At 51.7% G+C, this 24,711-nt stretch overlaps 1 protein-coding gene across 2 annotated transcripts in view; it reads left to right on the top strand.

Moving 5' to 3' along the window:
- Nucleotides 1-354: 354 nt before the first annotated feature.
- Nucleotides 355-24,711, top strand: part of SCUBE3 (signal peptide, CUB domain and EGF like domain containing 3) — a 33,536-nt gene continuing 9,179 nt past the window's right edge. The window contains exons 1-7 of one of the 2 annotated variants that reach the window (XM_060162641.1): nt 355-439; nt 13,931-14,053; nt 15,272-15,397; nt 17,154-17,288; nt 18,267-18,392; nt 18,585-18,701; nt 23,237-23,353. In XM_060162641.1, the coding sequence (XP_060018624.1) occupies nt 355-439; nt 13,931-14,053; nt 15,272-15,397; nt 17,154-17,288; nt 18,267-18,392; nt 18,585-18,701; nt 23,237-23,353 (829 nt within the window). The remainder of the gene's footprint in view (nt 440-13,930; nt 14,054-15,271; nt 15,398-17,153; nt 17,289-18,266; nt 18,393-18,584; nt 18,702-23,236; nt 23,354-24,711) is intronic. The other variant, XM_060162642.1, reaches the window with a different exon arrangement.

Raw genomic sequence — 24,711 nt, forward strand, 5'->3', positions numbered from 1 at the left:
CTCCAGACGAAGCTGGGAATTGGGTGGGATTATACGGAGCAGCCCAGCCGCCGCCGCTAGCGGAGCCGGGCTTGGAGAGGGCGGGGGCTCCCCTCCGTCAGCGGCGCCGGGCGCCCCCAGCCTCGTCCCGCTCTCCGCCTCGCTCTCCCCGGCGTCGGGCCGGGAGAAGCCGGCAGCATCGGGAGCCTCTCGCCAAGGGCGCCGCGGTCCGCGCCCCGCGCCCGCACCCCCCGGCCCGGCCCCGGCGGGGCACCCCCTCCCCTTCCCCCTCCGGCGCGAGGGGGCCCGGCCCGCTTCCGCCCTCCCCGGGCCGCGAGACCGGCCCCGGCCGCCCGGCCGCCCGTAGCTTCAGCCATGGGCTCGGGACGCGTGCCCGGGCTCTGCCTGCTAGTCCTGCTGGTCCACGCCCGCGCCGCCCAGCACAGCAAAGCCGTGCAAGGTAAGGAAGGAGGGGCGCGCGGGCGCCGGGCTGCCTGGGCTGCAGGGCCCGAGGGCGGGGGCGCGATTTCCGAGGGGCAGGGCAGGTGCTGGGAGGCGTGCTGCTGTCAGGAGCGGGCACTGTGCACCCGCACTTCTCGGCTGGGGGCCTGACCTCTGGGCGCTGCGCCCCAGGCGAAAGGCTGGAGGAGCCAGGGGCGGTACGGGTGAGTGAGAAGTTTGGGGAGCCCTGGGCAGAAGTGACCACGCATCTCAGAATTCTGCCTGACTTCATTGTCACCCCAGCATCTTCCAAAGACTTCTTGTCCTCCAGAAGTATGAGAGAGAATCCTCTCTTCTCTCAAACATTGTCAGAAAACTTAAGTTCTGGCCTGGACAGACTGAAAGAATGAAAACTTTTTCAGCCATGCTATATTTCTTCCCCTCGCCCCCAGTCTTCAAAGTTAGACAGAAATTTCGAAGTTGTCTTATCAGAAAAATGTTAAACAAAGATAGGATCTTTTAAGGAAAACCAAAAAACCAACTGTCTCCCCCTGGATGGTAGGGGGCTGAAGAAGAGAAGAAAATTTCTGTGACTCTGGCTCCCGGCAAGAATGTCGCATTTCTGCCTGTTTGGGGGGAAATCTCTTTCGTCTTGCATGGCTTTCATTTCTTATCATAATATTTATTTATTAAGGCCTTGGGTTTCCAATTCCATTTAAATCCAGGTCAGAATTGCATTAAAATAACAAAGTAAAATTCCAGGCTGGGGAACTCTGACAGATCCCTCTAGGAATTAGAGAGAGACAGGGAGGCCCTCCCGCCCCCATCCCTGACCCCAGGCTCATTGCCTGGCCAGTCCCAAGGCTGTGCTGGCAGAAACCAGGCTGGTGGGCTACAGTTCTCTTGGGGACAGACTCCCCTCCCCCTTGACCTCCTGCTGCACCCTTCCCCCATCGAGTCCTCACCCAGGAAGAGATTTATATGGACAAAAAGAAAATTCCTCATGCCACAGCTTTGCCCAGGAGAATATGATTCTGCCTATTGTCCTAGGGGCTTCTTGAAGCCAAGTTGGGGTGTGGAGGTGGCTGGGCCACCAGGGAAAGTTGAACTTGGGAGTTGGGGAAGTCTGAGTCTCTGGCAGTCGGGTCGCTGTGTCCTGGAGTCTGAGCACTTGGCTCGTAAGCTGCTCTGTGTCCTCGATGGGCTCCCACTCTCTTAAAAGGAAGGTGCTATATCAGTGCCATCCTTTTCTCCCCAAGCACTGCCTCTTCAACTACCCCCTTCCTCCTCCAACCTGTCCTTTAACAGAACCTAAACACTAGAGACCCTTGGCTGTCAAATACCAGACCCCACCCCCACCCCTTCCAACCCCAAACTGCCTCTTCTCTAGTCCTGGTTCCAGACAGCCCACTACCACTGCCACCCCCAGGCTGGGAGTAGCCCCTCTCCCACTGTGGATTTGCTTGTGTTTTCATAAACAAAGGTGGTTTTTGTAGTGCATGCTGACTTACTCATAACATGGAATTAGCTAGGGAGTTTAGTCTGAAGGAAGGAACAGATTTCATGCAGTAATCTAGAGACGAGATAAGGGCCTCTTTCAAGTTGAAGCCACTGTCTGTAGTGGCCTAGTGAGGCTGGGGCCAAACGGAGGAGCAAGCAGTATATTCAGGGGGGGTTTGTGGGGCAGATGGAGACTCCGAGAAGGGACAGGTGCCGTCAAGCCAAGGCTTTCAAGCCTGAGAGATCAACCTATCCTTCAGGGACAGAGGGACTCAGAATCTCTCGGAGGTACTTCAGGGCTCCCTCTTGCATTTCATCCCGCTGCTGCTGTGGGAAACGCAGCCAGAGCGGAGGCCCTGCCCTCAAGGAGCTTACAGACTATAGTTTTGCCCACTGCTTATCTCACATTCGAGCCACACTTGCTCTGCCTGGGCTGCAGTTAGCTTCACATCGTCCTTCTGATCCCTGAGTCTAGCTGGGCGTAGATTCCAAGCCTGTCGTTTCAGCTACCTTTAACCCTACTATTCAGGAAGTTTATCAACCTTGGTCTTCTAGAGTTGCCTCACAACAGGTTTGCTGGTATAGGGGGACATCTCTGGTCCCAAATCTACAGGCCAATGTTGCAGGAAGGACAAGTATTGACCGGGCAGGGCAGCCTTATCCATAGACGGTGCTGTGGACATTCCTTGCTCTCAGACATACCTCCAGGGTATCACCAGTGCCAGAAGGTGTGCTTTGAATGCCACATGCTTTTAAATGAAGCTCTAGCAAGTCTTTAAAATACAAATAACCTTGGCAAGTATCTTGCCAAGAGTTACTGTAGCACTGGGTATATCTGGGCCTCTGTCCCTTTTCTCCAGAGATGCACCAGGGGAGAACCAAAGTGGTGTGGAATGGAGAGGAGGGGAGGGACACAGAAGGGAACCCTGAGTATGCAGGTGTATGTGTGTGTGTGTGTGTGTGTGTGTGTGTGTGTGTGTGTGTGTGTGTGTGAGGTTTACCATGATCACCCACAGGTGACATAGCTGGTGTATGTCTCTGTTGTGAGTTAGTTGTTAAGCATGTATACAGATGTTTTAGTGTCTTTGAGAACTGTGTGTGTGACTGGGAATGAGTGAGCATGAGGGTACATGATTTTGAGTGTTTTTCAAGTGCCTGTCTGTGTATTTTAAAGTAGACAGACTGGATAACCAGGATAATTGTTAACTTAAAAGCATTAATTTGCTTTGTTTTTTTTGAGGGGGGGTGGTGGTGTGCAGCAGTGGTTAAAAAGACCTAATCCTTGCATGGGGCTCAGGTTACAGCTGAATGAAAAGGTCTCCTGGCCTCCTGGGGAAAACTTGTCCCCAGGGCCGGCTGGGAGAGCCAGCCTGGCCATTTAGTTTACCTGGTTGTTTCCTCTCCTCATTAGGGATAGAATTTTGATAAAGTCGTATATTTAGAACTTCCAAGTAACGCAATCCCTGGGACTGAGAGCGTTCATCTGGCAGCAGACAGTGTCTCTCTGTCTCGATGCGTCTCTCCGGGTCTCTGTCTGGGTGTATGTGTGTGTCTCTCTTTCCCCCACGCCTCTCTTCCTCTTTAATGTGGCTGTTTCCTCTCCTCCCCGCTTCCCTGGGCTCCTGTGGCCGGCTCTTACAGTGAGGGGACTGTTCCTCCTAGCCCCTCCCTCCAAAATATGAAATGAAAACCATAACGGTGTCAACGGGTGAGGGTGGCCCCGTGGGCAGCCGGCTATTGCCCATGCCCCATCCAGGCCACACTGGGGAGAGAGAGGGAGAGGCAGCCTTCACTCTTGCAGCCTGATCTTCCCTTTAAGCCTGACCCCCACCCCTCATTTTTCCAGAAGGGTGGAGAGGTGGGGGTGGACTGCTTAGAAATTCCTCAGGAATCCCTTTGACCTCTCTTCTCTCAGTGACATGTCCTCTAAGGGGGTGGGGAAAGCCTGGAGCCAGGGGAGAACTTTTCCCCTTCTCACCCTTCATCTCCCGAGTCTCTGCAGGGTGGAATGAGAGAGAGGGGACTAGAAGACACCGAGGCCAGAATTACTACAGGCAGAGAACGAAGAAAGTTATCAGCACCCCTAAATGAGACTGTTTCCTGAAACCTTCAGGAATCCGAGCACATGAGAACCGGTTTGAGATGTAAGCGGCTGGGACCTGTTGTAAAAGGAGCCGGCCCTGGGTGTGAGTTTGGGAATGCGCGGTGTGCACTCACTGGGGCGTGTGAGCGTGCGTGTGCATGACTCAGGGTGTGTGAGTGTGTGTCTGTGCTCTGGTGAGAGGGAAAAGGAAGCAGGCAACGTGCATTTTGTTTTCATTGGAGAAGTAAAGAAGTGGAATGGCTAGGTCCCGAGCCTTGAACTGAGCATGGGGGAAGGGAATGGATGGCTTCAGACCATCTTGAGAAGATGGAGGTAAAGAGCTTGCTGCCTGAACTAACCCCAGTCCCTACCCCCGGCTCTGGTCCCTGCGTGTCAGGGTGTGGGCCTCCTTTGACGTCCCATACCCCTAGCACATGACCACTCATAAGAAAGAGTCCCTGTCAGGGCTGGAAACTGCAGAGTTACTCTGAGGCTGGCGGTACCCACAAGAGGCCCAGACCTGGGGACAGCTTCTTCAGGCTCAGTTATTAGACAGGAGTCTGGAAACAGAGGGACTGCCGGTCCTTGGGGGGAAAAGTGATACAACTGCCAACCCAGGGATGTTTGAGGGGTAGAGGAGCTAGCTGCCTGCACTAAGTGGGAACGTGGACCCTCCCCTCCTCGTCCCCTTTGGCCCCTCTGTCACCAGACTGGCCACTCTCTTCTTTTCATGCCCACATACTGCTAGCCCCAAATGGCACAGGGTGGGAAGTATGGTAGGTACCAGTGGCTTTAGGCAAATGCAGAGCCCGAGGGTTGGGGCCTCTGAGGAAATAACTGAAATTCTCTTCCTCACTTACGAAATGGACGAGAGTATCAGTAGGGTCCCTTTCAGCTCTGAGATTATGCATCTCTTCAAAATCCTTCCTGCTGAAGGTGGAAGACACTATAGCAAGCCCCAGTCCTGCAGCTGGGGCTCCCCAGGCTTCTCACCTGAATCTCATGCCTTTTTCTCCCTGGGCCCTGCTTCACTCTCTCCTGCCCGAGTCTATGTCATGTGGCTACTCTTCTTTTCTTCACCCCCACCCCCACTTTCCTGGGGCCTCACATACCTGATAGCTCTTACCGTGTCCTTAAGTGGGGTATTTCCCCCTGGAAACAGCCCCTGCAGGACACGTCTGTGTTTCTGTGTGTGCGAATGTACGTGTATCCAACTGCATTGGGAAGTAGAGCTGAAATGTTTGTGTCCTGGGAACTGAGTACTCTCTGGGCAAGGCCCCAGGGCCCCAGTTCTTGCCCCACACCATATAGTCTCAGTTTCCAAGACTAGCTCTCTCTATTGTGCTCCAACCTAGACATCTCCCCTTTTCAGACCAAGGCACCGTCTTGTAGTTGCCATTGGATTTTGCAATTTGGCCCTACAGGCAGAATGATGCCCCTTAAATAGGGTGTGGTGGCCCTCACTCTTACCTATGGTTTCCCTGTGGCTAGAACCATAGCCCTAGAGATCTGTGGGGTTTGGATGTCAGATCCTCAGGCCAGGGGCTATCTGCCTCTGGTCACTGATGGTAACAGCTGAGGACAGACCTGGGCAGGAGCTGCTGGGCTGGAGAGAAGATCCAGAATAAGGAAACAGATCTCGGAGAGGGTGGAGTGTCAGGATATGTGGGCTTGGGGGGAGCTGGGAGAAGGGGGGCGCTTAAAGGGTAGACCCTGGGGAGCAGGTTTACAGAGAGGACGTTTTTACAAGTTTCTAATTATATTTATTTGGAGTTTTCCTCTGGCGGTTTGAAGCTGTTAACAGCAGGAACCTGTATCCCTGGTGTTTGTTTTTGTTTCTAACCAGCTGCTTCGCCCAGCCTAGTGAATCCAAGGGCAGGAGACACCTGCCCGCTGCTGCACTGCCCACCCCTTCCTCACTGGAACTCTGTCTGCTCCCACCATGGTGCAACCACCCTCCTTCGCGGCCCACACACAGCCCTGCCCTCCTCCCTGCTGCCCCCACGCCCAAAGCCTGGGAGCATCTGTATGCCTACTGCTGACTTACTCCCAGGAACATCCGAATGTCAGTTCCAGGCCATTCCGTGGTTCCATAGTGGACGCTTGCTTCATGCTGAACTAAGTGCTGAGTCGGGGTGGGGATGGGCGGGGGGGCGCGATGACAGCTAAGGCATGATTCCTCCCTCATACGTTTATAAAATACATTGTATACTGAGAGAGCACCAGACTGGGAGTCAGAAAACCTGTGTCCTGGCTGTGCACTAGCTGTTTTCTCTTTCCCAAGATACTGTCTCTGGGCGTGTTCCTCATCGATTCAGTGAGAGACAGGACTGTTTGAGAACCACATGAAATGGCCTACATGAAAGAACTTTGCGTGCTTAATGGAATTATACATCATCTGACATCATCACTGTTTATCTTGTTATTTTTTCCCATCAATTTGGAGAGAGAAGACTGATCATCATGAAAAGGGAATGTGTCTCAGCCCACGGCCTGACTCCCTCTCCGGTATTCTGTTCTTGCCTCCCCACTGCCACTACCCTCTACCCTACCCATCCTCTAAACACCTCTGACTCAGGGTTGTTGGTTTAGTCCGCAATGAAAGGGAGAAAATTCTTGTCCATTTAGGGGTACATTCAAATAAGCAAGGAGCTGGATTAGGAATAAGATAGGACACTGTCAAGTTCAGCCCTGCACCTCTCCAGTCACCAAGCACCAACTGCTTTTCCTGGCTCTTCAGTTGAGCAGGCTAAGCTTGTAGGAGAGGGAAGCGTACTTTTTTAAAAAGAACAAAATACTCTGTCTCCTCTCCTTAGGGTCGTCTGTGTGGTTTCCTGGACTCTCTCCAAGCCTGTTCATCCCTGACTAGGCTTTGTCCAGGCTGAGGATGGGCCCAGGCTCCAGCTGAGGTCACAGCCCAGTTCCAAATTGGGAAGACAGCCTGAGAAGCCGGAGCTGGGATGCCAGGCTCCAGCATGTGCACATACGGGTACCTGCATATGAGCAGATATGCACATATGCAGGTACACATACGTGCACATGCTGCAGGTTAGGGTGTCATGGCCAAAACCTGAGCTGGTTCTACTCTGGATGTTACTTGGATGTGGGAGGCAACATGGAAGAAAGGAGAGGGGAACTGACCGGGAGCAGCAATGGAACGTTGGCCCCTGGTGCCCTGTCGTGAAGGTGTTAGCACTGAGGCTGGGGGACGTCTATCTGACAAGGATACTCTGAAGAGATGCCTGAGTAGTCCCAAATAGCATCTGAAGACCCTGAGGACCTGTGTATTCTATAGGATTCCCTCTTATACTAGATTTGTTGGTCCCATCTCTTCTGGCTTCAGCATGACCAAATAGATGTCTTTAAGTGGGTATCTTACCATTTCTGAGTTACCAGTCTCCCTACCCTTAACTTAAAACTAAATTTCTTGGGACTGTCTTCTACCCAGAACAGTTGTGGGGTTACAGGAGAGAAAAGAAGCTTTTTCTCTGCAGTAACACAGAACAGAAAGGATGCCACAGTATGGACCTCATCCACTCACCCACCAACCCGTCCATCTATCCATGCATCCATCCATGCATCTGTTTAGCAAATATTTACTAAATGCTTTTAATATATTAGTCTGTCTTGATGAACTGGTTTGCAAGGCAGAAATAGAGACACAGATAGAGAACAAACGTATGGACACCAAGGGGGGAAGCGCGGGGACGGGGGGGGGCATGTGTGGGATGAACTGGGAGATTGGGATTGACATATATACACTAATATGTATAAAATAGATAACTAATAAGAACCTGCTGTACAGCACAAGGAATTCCACTTCTCTGTACAGTAGAAACTAACACAACATTGTAAAACAACTATACCCCAATTAAAAAAAAAATGTATACATATATATACATATATATTAGTCTGTCTTGTTCGCTGATGAATGCCCAGCGCCTAGCACAGTGCTTGGCATGTTGCAAATGCTCAATAACTGTTTGTTGAATGAATATGCTCAACTCTATTCTAGCTGCTATACAGGTTTCAAAGATTCAGAAGCCATGGCCTCAGGGAGCTCAGAGCTTCCATAGGAAGATAATACACAGGAACCAAAAGTTAAATAATGGTGTAAGGTAGCATGTAAGAGGCATCACAAGATAGCGATTGGTCAGAGGATGAGAGAACCTGACAGTAAATGCCTTCGGAGTTAAAGAGAAAGAGTAAATTAGAGAAAGCTGCACCAGCCAAAGGTAGCTTCCCAGCAGTGGCACCTACACTCGGTCCTCAATGATGGGTGAGGCATTTCAAGAGAGAAAAATAGAGGAATGAGGTAGACACAGCAAACATCCTGGGCTATCCTGGCTGGGCAAGAAGGATGCCACAGCCATGTGGGCACATGACACCAAGCAGGCTCCTTTGGACCTTTGCAATGGGCCCAGCAAATTTGTCCACAACTACCCCCAGCCCCTCTGAGTAGTAAGGTGACAACTGTAGTAACGTAAAGATGGGGTGGACTCTACCTACGGGCATCTGCTTCTCTGCAGCCTGCATTCCTGCTCATTTGCCCTGGTTATTCCAGAGCTGGACCTGGGCAAAATTTTGAAGCAGATAAAGTGTTTATTTGGGGGTCCTCCTGCTTCCCTTTTAGGGTACACTTCCCCATCCTCAGAAGGGAATCTTAATGCTTAAGCCTGTGTTGTAATAATCCACGTTTTCTAGTCTGTCCTCTAACCCTCATATCCCCCACCTCATCCCACCCCTCCTCCCTGTTTAGCAGAATTTATGCAGTGCTCTGTTAGGTGCTGAAGCAAATCCAGAAGAAACGTCAGATGGTGCGGGGAAAAGCTGCTGCCGTTACAGACCTGTGCATTCATGCCAGGAGAAGGTGAGGCAGGGAGGTCTTGGCTCGTCTGTGGTGTCTTTGCAGCCACCACTCTCCCCTGATTCAGCTTGTGATCCAGGCCAGTGCCTGGGGTGGGGGAAAGGGCACAAAAGGACAGCCTTTACAGAGGATTGTGGAGGGCAGCTTTTTGGTTCCCAACTGGCCTCTCACCCACTGCACCTGCTGCTTGGGCAGTTCCCCAGCATGGGCAGAGTAGGCAGTGACACAGATACCTTTAAGGATATGTCTCCCCCAAATTCCCTGTACCATCACGTGCTCCCCTAGTGCCGCATCTCCCCACACCAGGCCTCAAATGGGGCTTTGGTAAGGGGAAGGGGGAAGGGGAGAGGGGTTCAGAAAGGATACTGGGGAGAAGGTTGGAGAGAAGGAATAAAATAACGACCTTTATTGAGCATTTACTGTATGCCTGTACTGCAGTGCTAAGTACTTGATAAGTATTAACTCATTTGACACTCATGGTGGCCCCATGAGGAGGTGCTGTTATCATTATTCCCATCTACAGAGGAAGAAGCCGGCAAGTTCAGAGGCTGGCCCAGGACCACAAGGACATACATGCAGCTGGCATTTGAACAGACACAGTATCACTCCAGAACCCCTTTTCTCAAACATTCTGTCATGTTGTTGCCCCTGGTCTCTTCCCAGCTTGGGCAAATAGTCTATCACATTATCTGAGTTGGGAAAGGAAGACAGAGAGCAGTCCAGACTCACCCTGGAGATCCTGATGCAGCTGGTCTAAGAGAGTGCCCAGTCAGTCACATTTTTTAAAATTAATTAATTTATTTATTTATGGCTGTGTTGGGTCTGCGCGTGGGCTTTCTCTAGTTGTGGTGAGCGGGGGCCACTCTTCATTGCGGTGTGCGGGCTTCTCATTGTGGTGGCTTCTCTTGCTACGGAGCAGGGGCTCTAGACGCGTGGGCTTCAGTAGTTGTGTCTCGCGGGCTCTAGAGCGCAGGCTCAGTAGTTGTGGCACACAGGCTTAGTTGCTCCGCGGCATGTGGGATCTTCCCGGACCAGGGCTCGAACCCATGTCCCCTGCATTGGCAGGCGGATTCTTAACCACTGTGCCACCAGGGAAGTCCCCAGACAATCACATTTTTTAAAAGGTCCCCTGGGAATCCCAGGGTGCAGCCACTGGTCTAAACCAATTCCTGCCCAACAGTATCACCTGGTTTGTCAGGCCAGCTAGTAAACACCTGCACCCTGAGAGAATGAAGTAAGATGAGACTGTGCCCATGGGTGTTGAAGGGATCCCTGCATGGACAAATTGGGGGTGGGCACATGTGGGGGGAGCTCTGAAAGAACTGGCAAAAGGAGACACTGGGTATAATTTGGGGCCCTACTTCAGAGCTCTGTTTTAGGCTTGTTCTGCTTCAAAAGATTCCATCCAAGTAATAATTCCATCCTCAGTGAGTGACCAGCCAAGTGAGGAAAGCTGAACACGCCACACAAGATGGCTTTAAAGTATTAGCAGAGCAACTCAGTAATAGCTGCAAGTGAGCTGAGGCAAACTGAGTCCCCTAGGACCTGGAACTTACCAGGAATAGGGCTTACCAGGAAGACAATTTTTGAGCCAGTTTTGGGAAGCTGAGAACAGTGTGGCTACAAGAAAAAAGAAAGGACTGCATTTCAAATGTGAAGAATGAGATGTGTGAATGCGTGAAAAGGGGTAGAATGGTTTAGGTGTTGGAGAGGGATAAGTATTATGAGCAGGGAATGAGGGGGAGGGGTAAGATGGCAGGAAAAGCCCAACTGCCTGAAGGGTCTAAAGGTTCTGCCAGGAAGCCTGGGTTTGCTGCAGTCAGCATAAGGATCCACTCTGTAGTACCGGTGAGCATTGAATCAGAGGCAAACGGAAGAACTCGGAGCCCAGCCTGATGTAGACTGTTGTAAAGCCCCAGCTGATTCAGAGACAAGCATGTACCTCTGAGATGGCCCTAGAGGAGGAGCTTCCAGATGAGTTTCCAAGTTGTCCTGGCCGCTGGGGAAGGGATGGAGAGACACAGAAGGGGAAGAGGGCTCAAAGCAGGATGAACAGGATGATTATTAGTCACTGGCATTGCCCAGTGCTCTGTACCTGCTAAGACTCACAAGGGTTACCACAGGGAAGGGGGTGATCAACCAGTCCCTTTGCCTCCGGGGGACCCAATAAGAACATCTAAAACTTTGGATTCCATTCAAATATTAGAATTAGTTGTTAAAAGATATTTTCCCCAACATGGAGGGCATGTGCAAATGTGGGGACAGAGAATAAGGACTTGGACCTCCGAGTGCCTGGTCTTTCTTCATGCATTTAACCGCACTTGAAATGTCCTTTCCCCTTCTAACTGTCTAATGGTTACCCAACTTCCAAAACTCAAACTTGAGTCCCACTCCTCAGGGAGTTTTTTTGGTCCACTCGGGCCCAGGGTATCCCTTATTCAGAACTCGTAAAGCAGTGCTGTCCAGTAGAACCTCCTGCGATGTTGGAAATGTTCCACACCTGTGCTATCCACTGTGGTAGCCGTTAGCCACGTATGACTGTTGAGCACTTGGCCTGTGGCCAGGACAACTACAGAACTGAATTTTAAAGTAATTTAAATTTAAATAGCCACATGTGCGTAGTGGCTACCATCTTAGCCCAGTCATAGAGCACCTGTTATCTGAATCAGTGATTTAATGATTATCATCTCAAGCTTCTGATGCTTTATTAGGTACTTTACACAAATTATCTCATCAGCTGTTCACAGCCTCTCATGAGAAGGGATTATCGTCCCCATTTTAAAGAGGAACAAATAAGAGAATCAGAAAACACGCCCTAGAGAGTGGTAGGGCTGGATTTGAACCTGGGACTGGCTGATTATTGTCTTTCTACAATAGGGCGTTTCTTAGTACCATTTTCTCTTCATCAGTTGGACAAACTGATTCTCCATGCAGCGTCTTTTTTTTTTTTTTTTTTTTTTTGCGGTACGCGGGCCTCTCACTGTTGTGGCCTCTCCCGTTGCGGAGCACAGGCTCCGGACGCGCAGGTTCAGCGGCCATGGCTCACGGGCCTAGCCGCTCCGCGGCATGTGGGATCTTCCCGGACTGGGGCACGAACCCGTGTCCCCTGCATCGGCAGGCAGACTCTCAACCACTGCGCCACCAGGGAAGCCCCATGCAGCCTTTTACTATCTACACAGGTCCCTCTTGCCCTGTCTCATTAACTAGAATTGTATGCCCCCTCTTCTCCATCCATTCACTTTAGGATGACTTCCTAGGGTGAGCTAGCAGGCAGATACCATGACTGCAGAGCCTGAGAGAGGTGGAGACTAAGTGTGAATTACAGCAATTAGATCACTGGGTGTGGTGGACTGCTGCAGAGGGGTCAAAGAGTTGGAGAGTAGAGTGCAGAGCTGAATAGAAGCCCAGAAGATTTGAGGCAGGTGTTTGGGGGCACTCTTCCAAATTTCAGTTCCCTTCTTAGCCCCAGGAAGCCTTAGTCCTACCCCGGAAGTTCTTGACATCAAAAAGAAAAGAACCGTTAACTGTTTCAAGCTAGGACTCATGGGTGTCTATAAATTGGAGCAATTACTGATCCACTCATTCATTCATTCAGTAAAAAATATATCAAGCACCTTAAGGATTTGGATTCAATAGGTCAGCAGTCAGGCCTAAGAATCTGCATTTTAACAAAAGCCAAGCAATTCTGTGACCCACAGATCACACTTGGAGGTTAGGATCTTGATTTCAAATCCCATTTCTTTACTTGCAGTTTGCTACACTACCCTGGGTTTCCTAGTTCGCAGCTAGAAGTTGTCTCTTCCTCCTCTGATCTTCCCTTTAATGGAGATTCTCAAGCCTGGCTGCATATTAGACTCACCTGGGCAACTTTAGAAAAATACTGATGACCAGGTCTCAGCCCAGACCAGCTGACCAGAATTCCTGGAGGTAGCACTTGGGTATCTCCTAGGGGAGTTGACTCTGATGTGCAGCCAGGGTTGAGGACCCTCTTTCCTTATCTCTAATGCCCTCGTGGCACTCGACACATCCTGCTTCATGTTGCTTTTTTGTCTCTCCTTTTGGCTGGTCAGAGTCATCTCCGAACCTCCACAGCCTTAAATTATAACGCATTTTTGACTGAAACATTTTCACCTACTTCGGTTCAGCTTTATGGGCACCGTAACATTGCCCCAGAAGTTGGAGTCTTTTGCCCAAAGATGATAAATTATTCTCTTTCCTATGTCCTTTCTGAACGTTGGCTTTTCTGCTAGATCTTGGGTGGCCTCTTCTTCAGCATAGCTCTGTGAGTAGCACCTTGTGTCAGAGCGAGGTACACCTGGGGTTAGATGAAAGAGCTCAGGGTGATGGGATGGATGGGCCTGGACGAATCAGCTGGAGAGCTGCAAAGGCTGCACTTATCAGGCTTCAGGTTGCTGGTGCCACAGCCCCTGCCAGCTCCTAGTCCCTCTGCTGTTGAGGGATGGGCCTAGGCAAATCTTCCAGGATGGAACTTCTTTCCTTTAAAGATTCTTGGCGCCATGGTGGGCAAGTGGGAGCAGGCCTGGTCTCAAGCAGAATTGTGAGGCAGATGAAGATTCCGCAGATGCCCCGTCTCCCTTTCTTCCTCCTTGAATTACCAATAGTCGCTGGACCCTGCCACTTTCCCAGAGGCCACTGGCCCCGTGCCTTTCTCTTCCCCCTCCCTCTAAGTCTGCTCCTAAGAAAGGTAAACTAATTCATCCTAGGTTGAATGTTTCTAATCAAGTGTGCTACCTACCCAGTCCAAAGGTTTTTTGTTTGTTTGTTTTTAAATCAAAGAGGAGTGTTTCAAATGATGGAATTTTAGCTGTCATTGTGGATTAAGTATTTTTGAGGGGAGTGGGCGTTCTTTCTGAATTCCTGAAATTACAGGAATTTCAGGAATTCAGAAAGATTCTGAAATCGGAGGGGAGGCCACCTGCTTCTGGAGGGGGTGCCCTCTATTTTAGAGGAGAGGGGATTTTGCCCTGAGGGACCACCTTCAAGACACCCCTTGGGAGGTACCAAGAGAGGGTCTCATGTGTTCCTTCTGCCCCTGCCAGATGTGGACGAGTGTGTGGAGGGGACTGACAACTGCCACATCGATGCGATCTGCCAGAACACCCCACGGTCGTACAAGTGCATCTGCAAGTCTGGCTACACAGGGGATGGTAAACACTGCAAAGGTGAGGCTGGGAGGGCACCTGGAGAAGGGGGACCTGCTGGAGAGGGGAGACCCCCACTGAGCTGCTCTCAGTTGGCCACGCTGTACATTACACTAAGGCCTGCAGTCCCTGCTGGCGTGGGGAGAGGGCTGGAGGAAAGCTGTTTCTTCCCAGAGAGGGTGTTATTTTCTAATTTGCACAAAGGCACCACCATATATGCTGGCTAAGGCCCTGGTGGGAACAGTTCACGGCCATACAGCCTGACTGGGTGGGGGGATCAGAATCATGGGACTAAGGCCTGAGGTTCCCTGACACTGGAACCTCCATCTTTAGACCCTTATGCCATGCCCCAAAAGAATGAGAACAGGCAATCTGCCCTAGGGGAAATTCATACTATAAACAAACACATCTCCTCATAATTAAAGCAATGCAAATTAAAGCAGTCGAGATGTTATTTTAAATTTATGACCTTCGGTGCTGGTTAAGACTTCCACAAGGTGCACTCGTTCCTTCCTGGTGACATTATGAATTGAAAAGTGATTTTGTCATACTAGCAGGAATCTTGAAGTTATTTATACTCTTCGACTCAGGAATTTCATGTTTAGGAACTTGTTCCAAGGAAATTCAAAGAAACAATATATGGGAGAATATGTTTTTTGATGCATCATTTATGATAGAAAAATAAATGGAAGGAAACTAACAATAGAGAAAAGGGATTCATAAGTTATGATGTAGCAACATAATGGAGTATTTTGCAGCCACGTACAGTGATAACTGGAAAGACTGGATGGAAACGTAAAAATGTTTATGACTTGGGCTTCCCTGGTGGCGCAGTGGTTGAGAGTCCGCCTGCCGATGCAGGGGACACGGGTTCGTGGCCCAGTCCGGGAAGATCCCACATGCCGCAGAGCGGCTGGGCCTGTGAGCCATGGCCACTGAGCCTGCGCGTCCGGAGCCTGTGCTCCGCAACGGGAGAGACCAGAACAGTGAGAGGCCCGCGTATCGCAAAAAAAAAAAAAAAAAGAAAGAAAATGTTTATGACTTAAGTTTAGATGAAAATAGCAAAATGCAAAATAGTTTGTAGGCTATGAAAGTAACTATGGGGAACAGAGACACATACAGAAACATACACAGAGGTTATATATATATTTTTAAAAACCACCATAAGGCTGAACCCAGGGGTGGACAGTCGGGGGCACGCGGGTGGGTCCAGCTGCCTCAACTCCTGTTTGCCCACAGATGTGGATGAGTGTGAACGGGAGGATAATGCAGGTTGTGTGCACGATTGTGTCAACATCCCTGGCAATTACCGATGCACCTGCTATGATGGATTCCACCTGGCACATGATGGACACAACTGTCTGGGTGAGCGAGGGTGGGGCAGGGCATGTCTTGTGGAGGAGGAGGTGTTTTTAGCCTTTTCTATTCCCAGGCAAGAAGAGGAAAGTGAACAAAAAGCTGCATTCCCACAAAATAGGAAACCAAGTCAGCCTCCCCCTGGAAACTAGATGCTGAGGATGAAATAATCCTTCTGCTGGATGAAAAACATGAAGGAGATGCTGCTAGAAAGTGTTCTCAGGGGAAGGGCCAGGATATGACAGTAGTGGGCTTAGTCACGGGAGGTGGAGCACGGTAGGAAGATGATTTGGCTCCAGACAGATCCTGGCTCTGCTGCTTACTAGCTATGGAGCCTTGGGCAATAGGGATGGTGGTATCCCACTCAAAGGGCTGCTGTGTGACTCACCATGAGAGAACATGTGTAAAGAGCCCTGTACAATCCTTAGTACATGGTAAGTGCTCAATAAACGGGAGGAATGTCGATGACGATGAGGAGGAGGGGGATGCTGATGCTTCCCTAACCTTAGGGTTTAGGGTTCAGACTCTTAACCTTTGGCTTTTAGGGGAACCCTAAGTCATCCATGCCCTTGGCTTCAGTTTCCCCACTGAGAACTAGAGGAAAGAACTTGGCTACAGTAGCAAAATCACAAGGCTGGAATAGAAGGGAGCAAATAGAAGGATAGAATGTAGGACGGGGTAAGAGCAGGAAGACAGGGATAGGGAGAAGTCAGGGGTGTAGGAGATGGGACAGGAGCAAGGCAAAAAAACGTTTACCTCCTTGGCTTTCCCTACAGATGCATCTCTCGGGCAGGAGCCTGCTGGATCTGGGCCTCTCTGCCCTTGGCCAGAGGGGTGAAGGACAGGGTTTCAGGGCGCAGCAGAGAGGATGGGAAGAGAAGGACAGATGAGGCCCTTAGGAGTCAGGCCCCTTAGGAGCTAGATTGGTCCATTTGGGTCCATCTCCCTGATGCCTCCCTGTGCCAAGGAAAACTGAGAAGGACTGTGAACTTGGGAGGGCAGTAAGTAGCATAGAGATGGAGTCAAGGCATTGAAGTGGGAGCCCCGGAATGAGCTTGGCTTTGGGGACTGGGGGTGGTGATTTGGGGTTGGCAATCAGGGTGTGGCCTGGCAGCTCTTCCCCCACCCCTCCCCGCCAAGCTACCAGACTTTGTTTTGTTAAACCAAAATAGGAGAAAGGCTAGGGAATGTGGCAGCAAGCCCAGGCATGGGGGAAGGGGAGGAAGGACGGGGTCATGGCCTGTCCACAGAAATGGTCCCTGCCCCACAATGAGTTGAAGTTCACTACCTTTCCCCACCCTGCCCCTCCAACCTCAGCACCGTGGCCAAAGCTCTCCCCGCACATGGAGCCCTGATTCCCTGGCTGCTCATCACAACCAGCTGCCCACAGTTCCTCCCCGTTGTCAATCTCCATCCTCATCTTCATCTCTGTTTCTCTTGCTCTGACTCCTTTCCTAATCTCCTCCGCCTTCAGACCCAATTTCAACAGGTGAAGGAAAGGGAGGCCATGTTGGAATGTCCCCTCCGCACCTGCGTAACTCCCCAGCTCTTCCCTCTTAGGGTGGCCTCTTCACAAGCAGTGGAACGTTAGCTGATGAGTGGGTGAGAACTGCCTAGCGTAAGGCTGGGAGTTGGATTTCCGTGGAGGGGATGTGCATGTGTGCTGGATTCTTAAGACTGCTTTCAGCCCTGGGTGCTGAAGTCCCAGCGCATGACCAGACCCTGGCCCGCACCCACGGCCTCACCAACCACCTATCCTGCACAGATGTGGACGAGTGTGCCGAGGGCAACGGTGGCTGTCAGCAGAGCTGTGTCAACATGATGGGCAGTTATGAGTGCCACTGCCGGGAGGGCTTCTTCCTCAGCGACAACCAGCACACCTGCATCCAGCGGCCGGAAGGTCAGCCTGTGACCTGGGAGGGCCCAGCCCTGCACTCCCAGGCTTCTCTCTCCACCTGCTCTGGAGCTTCCCCTCAGTGACCCCTAGGTCCCACCCTCTGCTACTCTTTCTTCTCTTGTCCCTCAACCCAATTACATCCTAAGGGTTCCATGGACAGATACTTGGGGTTACAGGAAAATCTGGGAGAATTCACTTGGGGCTGGGGGTCAGTATGGGATTGAGGCTACCATGGGACATCCTCTGTGTCCAGACCCAAGATGAGTGTCGCTCCTAATTGTAGATGGCTGAGCCGTAAGCCGATGCTATCTGAGAGGACCTCACCTATGCCTTATTCCTTGGATTGGCTTGGGAGGGTCAGGCAGGCGTAGTGGGGTATGTGTTGTCTGTTTCTGTGACTTCGCCATTACCCTCCTACCCCCGCCGACTGTGACATCCCTGAAGGCAGAGACTATGCCTAATTCATCTTCGTATCCCCAGAACCTAACATACTGCCCTGCTTGTAGTAGGAGCTTAATAAATACTTGTTGAATAAGACGTATAGTGATTATCTGTACTAATTACTCCTCACTCACATGATAAATGTTACTTATCTTCTTCCCACTTTGACTGTAAGCTCTTTGAGGAAAGAGATCATGTCTTACATTTTTCTGGATCCTTCCTAGATCCACCCAGGGCCAGCACAGTGCGGGGCAGCTGTTAGACACTAGTTTTTGGTTGTTTGAAGGAGAGGGTGATCATGCAGGGTTGGGAGGCTGGCTGTCAATACTTATATCTCATTCAGAATAGTTCTGAGCTCTGCTCATTAGCACCCAGCTCTATGGGCAGGACAGGGGCCCTGTGAGGGGGAGCCAGTCTCCTCTGTGTTGTCGCCTCAGTGAAATCCTCCCACTTCCCTAGGCCCCAGCTATCCCTTCCAGTTTCTCTTCCTCTAGGCGTGCAGGAGTACAGAACATTCACCGCCCTCCTCTTCCCTTTTAGAAGGAATGAATTGCATGAACAAGAACCACGGCTGTGCTCACATTTGCCGGGAGACACCCAAAGGGGGTATTGCCTGCGAATGCCGCCCTGGCTTCGAGCTCACCAAGAACCAACGGGACTGTAAATGTGAGATAACTGGGATAGCAGTGGGGGAGGAGGGGAGACAAAGAGGAAGGGCGTGGGGCCTTGGCAGCAAGAGGTGGGAAGAAAAGAGAGCGTGGGAGAGGCAGCTAGATTAGAGGACCAGTCTCCATGTTATGGAGAACTGGGGTGCCCAGGGAGAAGCAAGCTGACAGGCCTCCTGCCCTCTCTGCACAGTGACGTGCAACTATGGTAATGGTGGCTGCCAGCACACGTGCGATGACACAGAGCAGGGTCCCCGGTGCGGCTGCCATGTCAAGTTTGTGCTCCATACCGACGGGAAGACGTGCATCGGTGGGTGAGGCCAGTGGAGAACTCAGTCCACCTGTGATGGGGGTGGGGGTAGGGGCCCTTGGGAACCAGGGGGGGGGGGAACACATGGGGCCCGGCTGCTGAGAGCAGAATGACTGGTGAGTGAGTTGAAGACCCAGACGATGCCAGGTCTAGTGAGAGACGACTCTGAGAGACTGAAGGGCTCACCTGACCCTCCTCCCCTCCCCCACCCATTGGTCCTGCTGTCCCACCCCTGGGAGCCTCACCATCCTCTTAATCCAGGATAAAGTGTTGCCAGGTTGGGAATAATTAGCAGAGGTGCTTGTTGACGCAGCCCGTGGTTGAGAAGGGGGAGGAAAGCTGGGGCAATGCAATGGATTAAGCCTGAGCAGAGGCCCTGGTTGACAAGTATGGTAAGATGGGAGCTGTCACAACCCAGTGTCCCCACTCTGGAACTGAGGGTGGGACAGAGTGCTCTTTCCTGGAACAACCAGCCTTGAACTGACAAATGGGGTTTCCTGGCTCCAGGTATCTTTTCCTCTTTCTCCTTGCTCTCCTCTAAATCTCCCTTCCAGTCTTCTTACCCTAGGCCCCCATTTCCTCCTCTCTCCTCCACATTCCAGTGGAGCTCTGCCTGTAGCCTTCCCACTTCCTCGCCAATTCCAGCATCCCTTCCCTCTCACCCTGGTTTGGGGCCTTCTTAACCCCTGGACCCCTTGTCCTGAATTCCTAGGCCTTACCTCACATATCTTTAGGTCCCGTAGATGAGTTCAGTTTCTTAATTCCTAATTCTGTAAAAGTCTTTAGTTTTTATTGTTGTTGTTGTTGTTTGTGAAGGCCAATTGCTATGTGCTCACAGAGTGCTGAGAAAGACAGTGGGACAGGGTGTCCCCTTGGAAAAGTGGGAAATGAACGCGGAGAGTTTGGGGGAAAGGCTGTGTTGAGCCAGGCAGGGGCAAGCTTGTCCTGTGGGCACGGATATTTATGAATGGACGTTCATCTCATGGGATACAACATGCTGGGGATGGGAAGGTGTGAACACAGTCACTTGGTGTGTTTATGAGAGACAAGATATTCCGGTTCAGAACCAGACTCTCTCCCATCTCACTCCAGAGACCCACCCCGTCTCTGCAGAGAGCACTGCCTTTCCCCCAGTCACAAGAACTGGGGAGCAGACGGTGCTCTTAACGGTCTCCCTCAGGTACCTGCTCCAGAGACTTGCACACACAGTTCTAAAGCTCCTTAATTAAAATCTCTCTTGCTGCGTGTTTCCCTCTGAACTAACTCGCCCAAATCTTGGAACATTTTTGGGTCTTCATGTTGCCTTCTCCAGGCTGGTTTGTTCCAGCTCCTTTCGTTTTTTCCCTCATAAGTCTAATTCTTCTGCTTTCCAAACCTCCTGCGATGCCCTGGACACACTCACACATCCTAGAGACTCCCAGAAGAAATTGCATGCAGTCCCCAAAGAAAAGCTGCATGGATTAGGACAGAACTTGGGGCCCGTGGGTGTGAGGCCAGGTCCCTCTCTGATGTCTTTCTGTTTAGATAGTCCTGGGCACGGCTGCTTTTGAAAATACTCCTGTTAAGCTTGAGCTCTTCTCTAGTCAAGATCCATTCCACTCTCTGGGCCATGGCCAAGTGAGGCAGAAGAGAGCAAATGAGGCTGTTCTAAGGTTCATAGCTATGTCCTTTCCAAGTTCCTCTCCCTCTTCTCCAGTAGAACTGATTTTACCTTGACCTGTATCTCATTTTTCTCCCCAGCCCTGGTAGAAGGAAACTTCGTTGTTCGGGGCCATCAGGACATCCAGATTTAGTGGGGAGGCTGAGAGGGTGGTACGGTTTAGCAGAAAGGGTCGCACCCTCTGGGGTTTGGGATCTGGCAGCCTATAAGACTTGAGGTTGCATCCCAGCTCTGCCTTTGGCATGCTGCGTAGTGCTGGGCCCATGACTGCCCCTCTCTGAGACTCAGCTTCCCATCAGTCACTCGGTGGGAGCCTGGCTTCTTGGAGGATACCAGGCAGGACAACCCTGGGGAATGAAGTGTAGGAGTCTCAGAGCTCATCATTTGGGGCCAGCGGTTTGGGCCTGCAGGGAGGAGGAGGGTGGGGAGGGGTTGGGGCACAGAGGGCCACAGTAGCTCCAGCGCAGCATCTAAACAGCTTTTTTACAATGTCAAACAGGGGAAAGGCGGCTAGAGCAGCACATCCCCCCTCAGGCCGTTTCTAATGGTAAATATGTCTGCTCTCTCCGCTTGCTCTCGCTGGCTTGCTAGGGGAAGGGCTAACCCGCTGGGGCTCCCACTAACCGCATGCCCACGGGCTCCCCTGGCAGCCTGGGTACCGGGCCCATTGAGTGACAGGAAACCTGAGTCCCCACGAGCTGGCCTGGGAACCTTCATGTTGGTTTTCTTTCTATGATCCTGTCACTCTCCTTCCTCTCCTGCGCCTTTGTCCCACCTTCTAACACCTCACCCCTTCCCAGCCATCTGCCCCCTCCCTTTCTCTGCCTTCTACACAGCTAAAGACCCAGCCAGCTGCACTTACCCATCGTGCCCACTGAGATCGGGGTGGGATGGGGTTAGATGCCGTCCCCTCCTTGGGTTCTTACCCGTATTAGCTCACAGTCCCAGCATCACTCACCATTCTCTCCCACCATAATGGTTAAGTGCACAACATTTGAGTTCAGACAGACCCGAGTTTGAATCCTGGCTCTGCCACCTTCTCAGTGTGCCACCTTCAGCAAGCTGCTTTCCTCTCTGATCCTCAGTTTACTCTTCTGTAAAAGAGGGAGAATAAGGGTCCTCTCTTAGTATTGCTGTGATGACGGAGATAGTGCATTATAGCATCTACTAAGTGCCTGACACAGAATAAGCACAGATTAAACTGTGATTTAAATACACAGCCTGAGGAGCAGAGGTTTGAGGCAGCCAGAGAGACCCTCTGGAGAGCTCTGCCCTGCAGGGGCAGGCAGCTGTGCCCAGCTTCCTGGTCCAGCCTGGGATGGTCAGCATGCCAGCTCTGCTTGCTCCCCATCCTGGATCCCTCAGAATTGACTAGACTTGCTGCAGGATCTCTGTTCCCCTCTCCCTGCTCCAGGGCTTAGAGGGTTTCTTCTTATGCTAAGACCACTCTTGTGGGGGATGGCTGGGCTTGGAGCCTGAAGTCAAGGTTCCCTCCTAGGTTCTTCCCATGGTCTCGGGGAACCTTAGGAGAGACTTAATGTGGGAGTGGCACATAGGAAATCCCACGGTGGCTGCTCCCAGACCTGGGCATTTGAGGGTCCAGGGCATGACCAGGGACCCACAGGCAGAGTTGGGCTTCTTCTGGAGTCTTTGCTTTGCTGGTCTCCTCAGTGACAAGGATTGGGCCTGAATTTTAGGAGTCAAGGATTCAAGAAGATGATAGTACTTTCCAGCGCTTTTCTCATTCAGCTCCCCTGCTTCTGAGAACCTCTCTCCTCTCTTCCCTAGTGGAGGCCTCAGGATTCTGTCTCTCTAATGGGAGAATTCTAGGCCCCCCAGAGGATGGACCACACCTCCCTCACAGTCCCTGCGTCAGGGCCTTGCACTGTTTGAGCTGATGTTTTTTCTCCTGGGCTCATCTCACTCTCCTGAGCTGCAGTTTAAACCTCTATTTTTCTCCTGCTCTGAATTCAGAAAATAGGGAGAGTGGCCCATTCATACTCCCCCAACTCCGACCTCTCAGCAGAGGGAAAGCTTATCAGTCAGGAGGGGTCAACAGAAGAGACTTAGCTCTGAGGTTCTCTAACTCTCTCACCTATCTTCTTACGCCCTTCCTTCTCCTCTGGATTCTTCTCCTTTTGCCCCCTCCCCTAGCCTAGACAGTATTTCCCCCATTAGGAAAGTAAAACAACAACAGAACAGCCAGCTTATCTCCCTCTGGAACTAAGAGGAGGGCCTGGGAGGAGTTGGAGGTAGCCAGGAAGGGGCTGGGAAATGATGGAGTACTAGCTGTCTCCTCTGAGGATGAGCAGTCAGTCCTGGAACTGGGATCTTTCTTAAGACAGCTGAGCAGGGAGGAAGGGGAAATGGATTGACGGTCATCTCTCAGCTGTCTTAGGAATCACCAGGCTCACTCTTCCCAGGATTGTCCCACCATGACCCCCCACCCGCCAATGAGATAGTCGAGATAGTCGGTGGAAAGAGGAGGAAACTCCTATTGTCCCTTCTTGATCCCTGGCGGTGGGGACCACCCTTACTTAGCTTCCATCCCTCCCTGCGCCCTCCCCTCTCTACCTCCTCCACCCCCTCAGCACATTCCTGCCTGACAGCTCTGGCTTGTACCTGCCTCACTGCTGTCCACCTTGTTTCAATCAAGTAGGGGGCAGGGAAGTGGACTGCTTGGCTGTACTTGTGAGGGGATGGGGGCGGGAGTGATGGGAGGAAGGGGGCTGGGAGCCTCCACTTAATGCTCCTTCTAAAGCACAGGGAGGCTAAGGCCTTCCCTTGGGCCTCTGTGCTCCCTCCTATACCCTCACGTTTGGGACTCCTCCGAGCTGATAACCAGCTTACCATCTCCCACCTCCCTCCTAAACAGAGACCTGTGCTGTTAACAACGGGGGCTGCGACAGTAAGTGCCACGATGCAGCGACGGGCGTCCACTGCAGCTGCCCTGTGGGCTTCATGCTGCAGCCGGACAGGAAGACCTGCAAAGGTAAGGGTTTTTGGAGGACAAGAGTGTAAGGGTAAGGGGCTGAGGTTGGGACCAGAGATACGGTACCTATTGTGGGACCTACTCAAGCCCCTGGAGACGATCCTGATTGTAAATAACTGAGGCTGTGACTAAGGCTTGTCTCCTGCCCGCCTTTCCCCATCTCAGTTCAAGGGGCACAAAAAAAGTCTAGCCTGGGGCTTCCCTGGTAGCACAGTGGTTGAGAGCCCGCCTGCCGATGCAGGGGACACGGGTTCGCGCCCCGGTCCGGGAAGATCCCACGTGCCGTGGAGCGGCTGGGCCCGTGAGCCATGGCCGCTGAGCCTGCGCATCTGGAGCCTGTGCTCCACAGCGGGAGAGGCCACAACAGTGAGAGGCCCACGTACCGCAAAAAAAAAAAAAGAAAAAAAGTCCAGCCAGTTCCTTAGTGTCCCTGCCCCTGCCCCACTTTGTTTTCCTTACTCTTATTCCCATTTCCCCTATGGGTCCCTAACCCTCTTGGTTAATGAACGTGCCATTCACGTTTGTTCCTGGGTCTAGAAGGATATTTGAGCCCTGACTATGTATGCACAAGGTCACAGATGTGTTCCATAACCTTCTTAACCCACATTCCCCAGACCTTCCCCGAGGAAAGGCTCTCCTGGTCAGAGGGAGATTAGGGTAGCAGTTGGGAGCACTGATGCTGGAGCTTGGCTGCCTGGGTTCAGATTCCAGCTCTGCCTCTTATTAACTCTGCAATCCTGGGCTAGTTACTTAGTGTCTCTGCACCTCAGTTTCACCAAGTAAAGTGCTTGCCTCATAGGAATGTTGTAAGGATTAAATGAGTTACATATAAACTATATGTAAAGTCTTAGAACAGTGCCTGGCAAATGGGGAACACTCTGTGTTAGCTATTATTATGGTATAATGTCCCACATTGTCCATTCTATTTTCCCCACCTTTTAATTAGCCAGGTTTAGGGGAAGGGTGGAGCGGGGGAGGAAAAAGGGAGGGTAGCCATACTGAAAATTGTGATTCATCAGGTCTGTGTCCCTTGGTCACAAGGCGTGGGGACTGGAGGAAGGCCTGGGCTTGCTCTTTGTGTCTTTTGGCCCAACAGCTGGTAGAGAGGCCTCGGAGGAGGTTGGGGTGCGGGGGAGGGCTGGGGCCGCAGGTCAGACAGCCAGAGCTGAGAGGTTTGCTGCTAGGAAGGACTGTTGACAGGTATGCTAAGAGTGAAGTGGAAGACTGCCCCCTCTGCCCCCTCCCCCAAGTAGGGGTGAGCAGCCTGGGTCCTGTCTGCCACCCGCTTGGGGAACTTGACCTCAGGAAGGAAGCCGCTCACACCCCCCTCCTTCCCTTCCCTTCTTAGTGCTGAAAGC

Source organism: Lagenorhynchus albirostris, chromosome 10 (assembly GCF_949774975.1).
Source record: "Lagenorhynchus albirostris chromosome 10, mLagAlb1.1, whole genome shotgun sequence".
In the NCBI taxonomy this organism is placed as follows: domain Eukaryota; kingdom Metazoa; phylum Chordata; class Mammalia; order Artiodactyla; family Delphinidae; genus Lagenorhynchus; species Lagenorhynchus albirostris.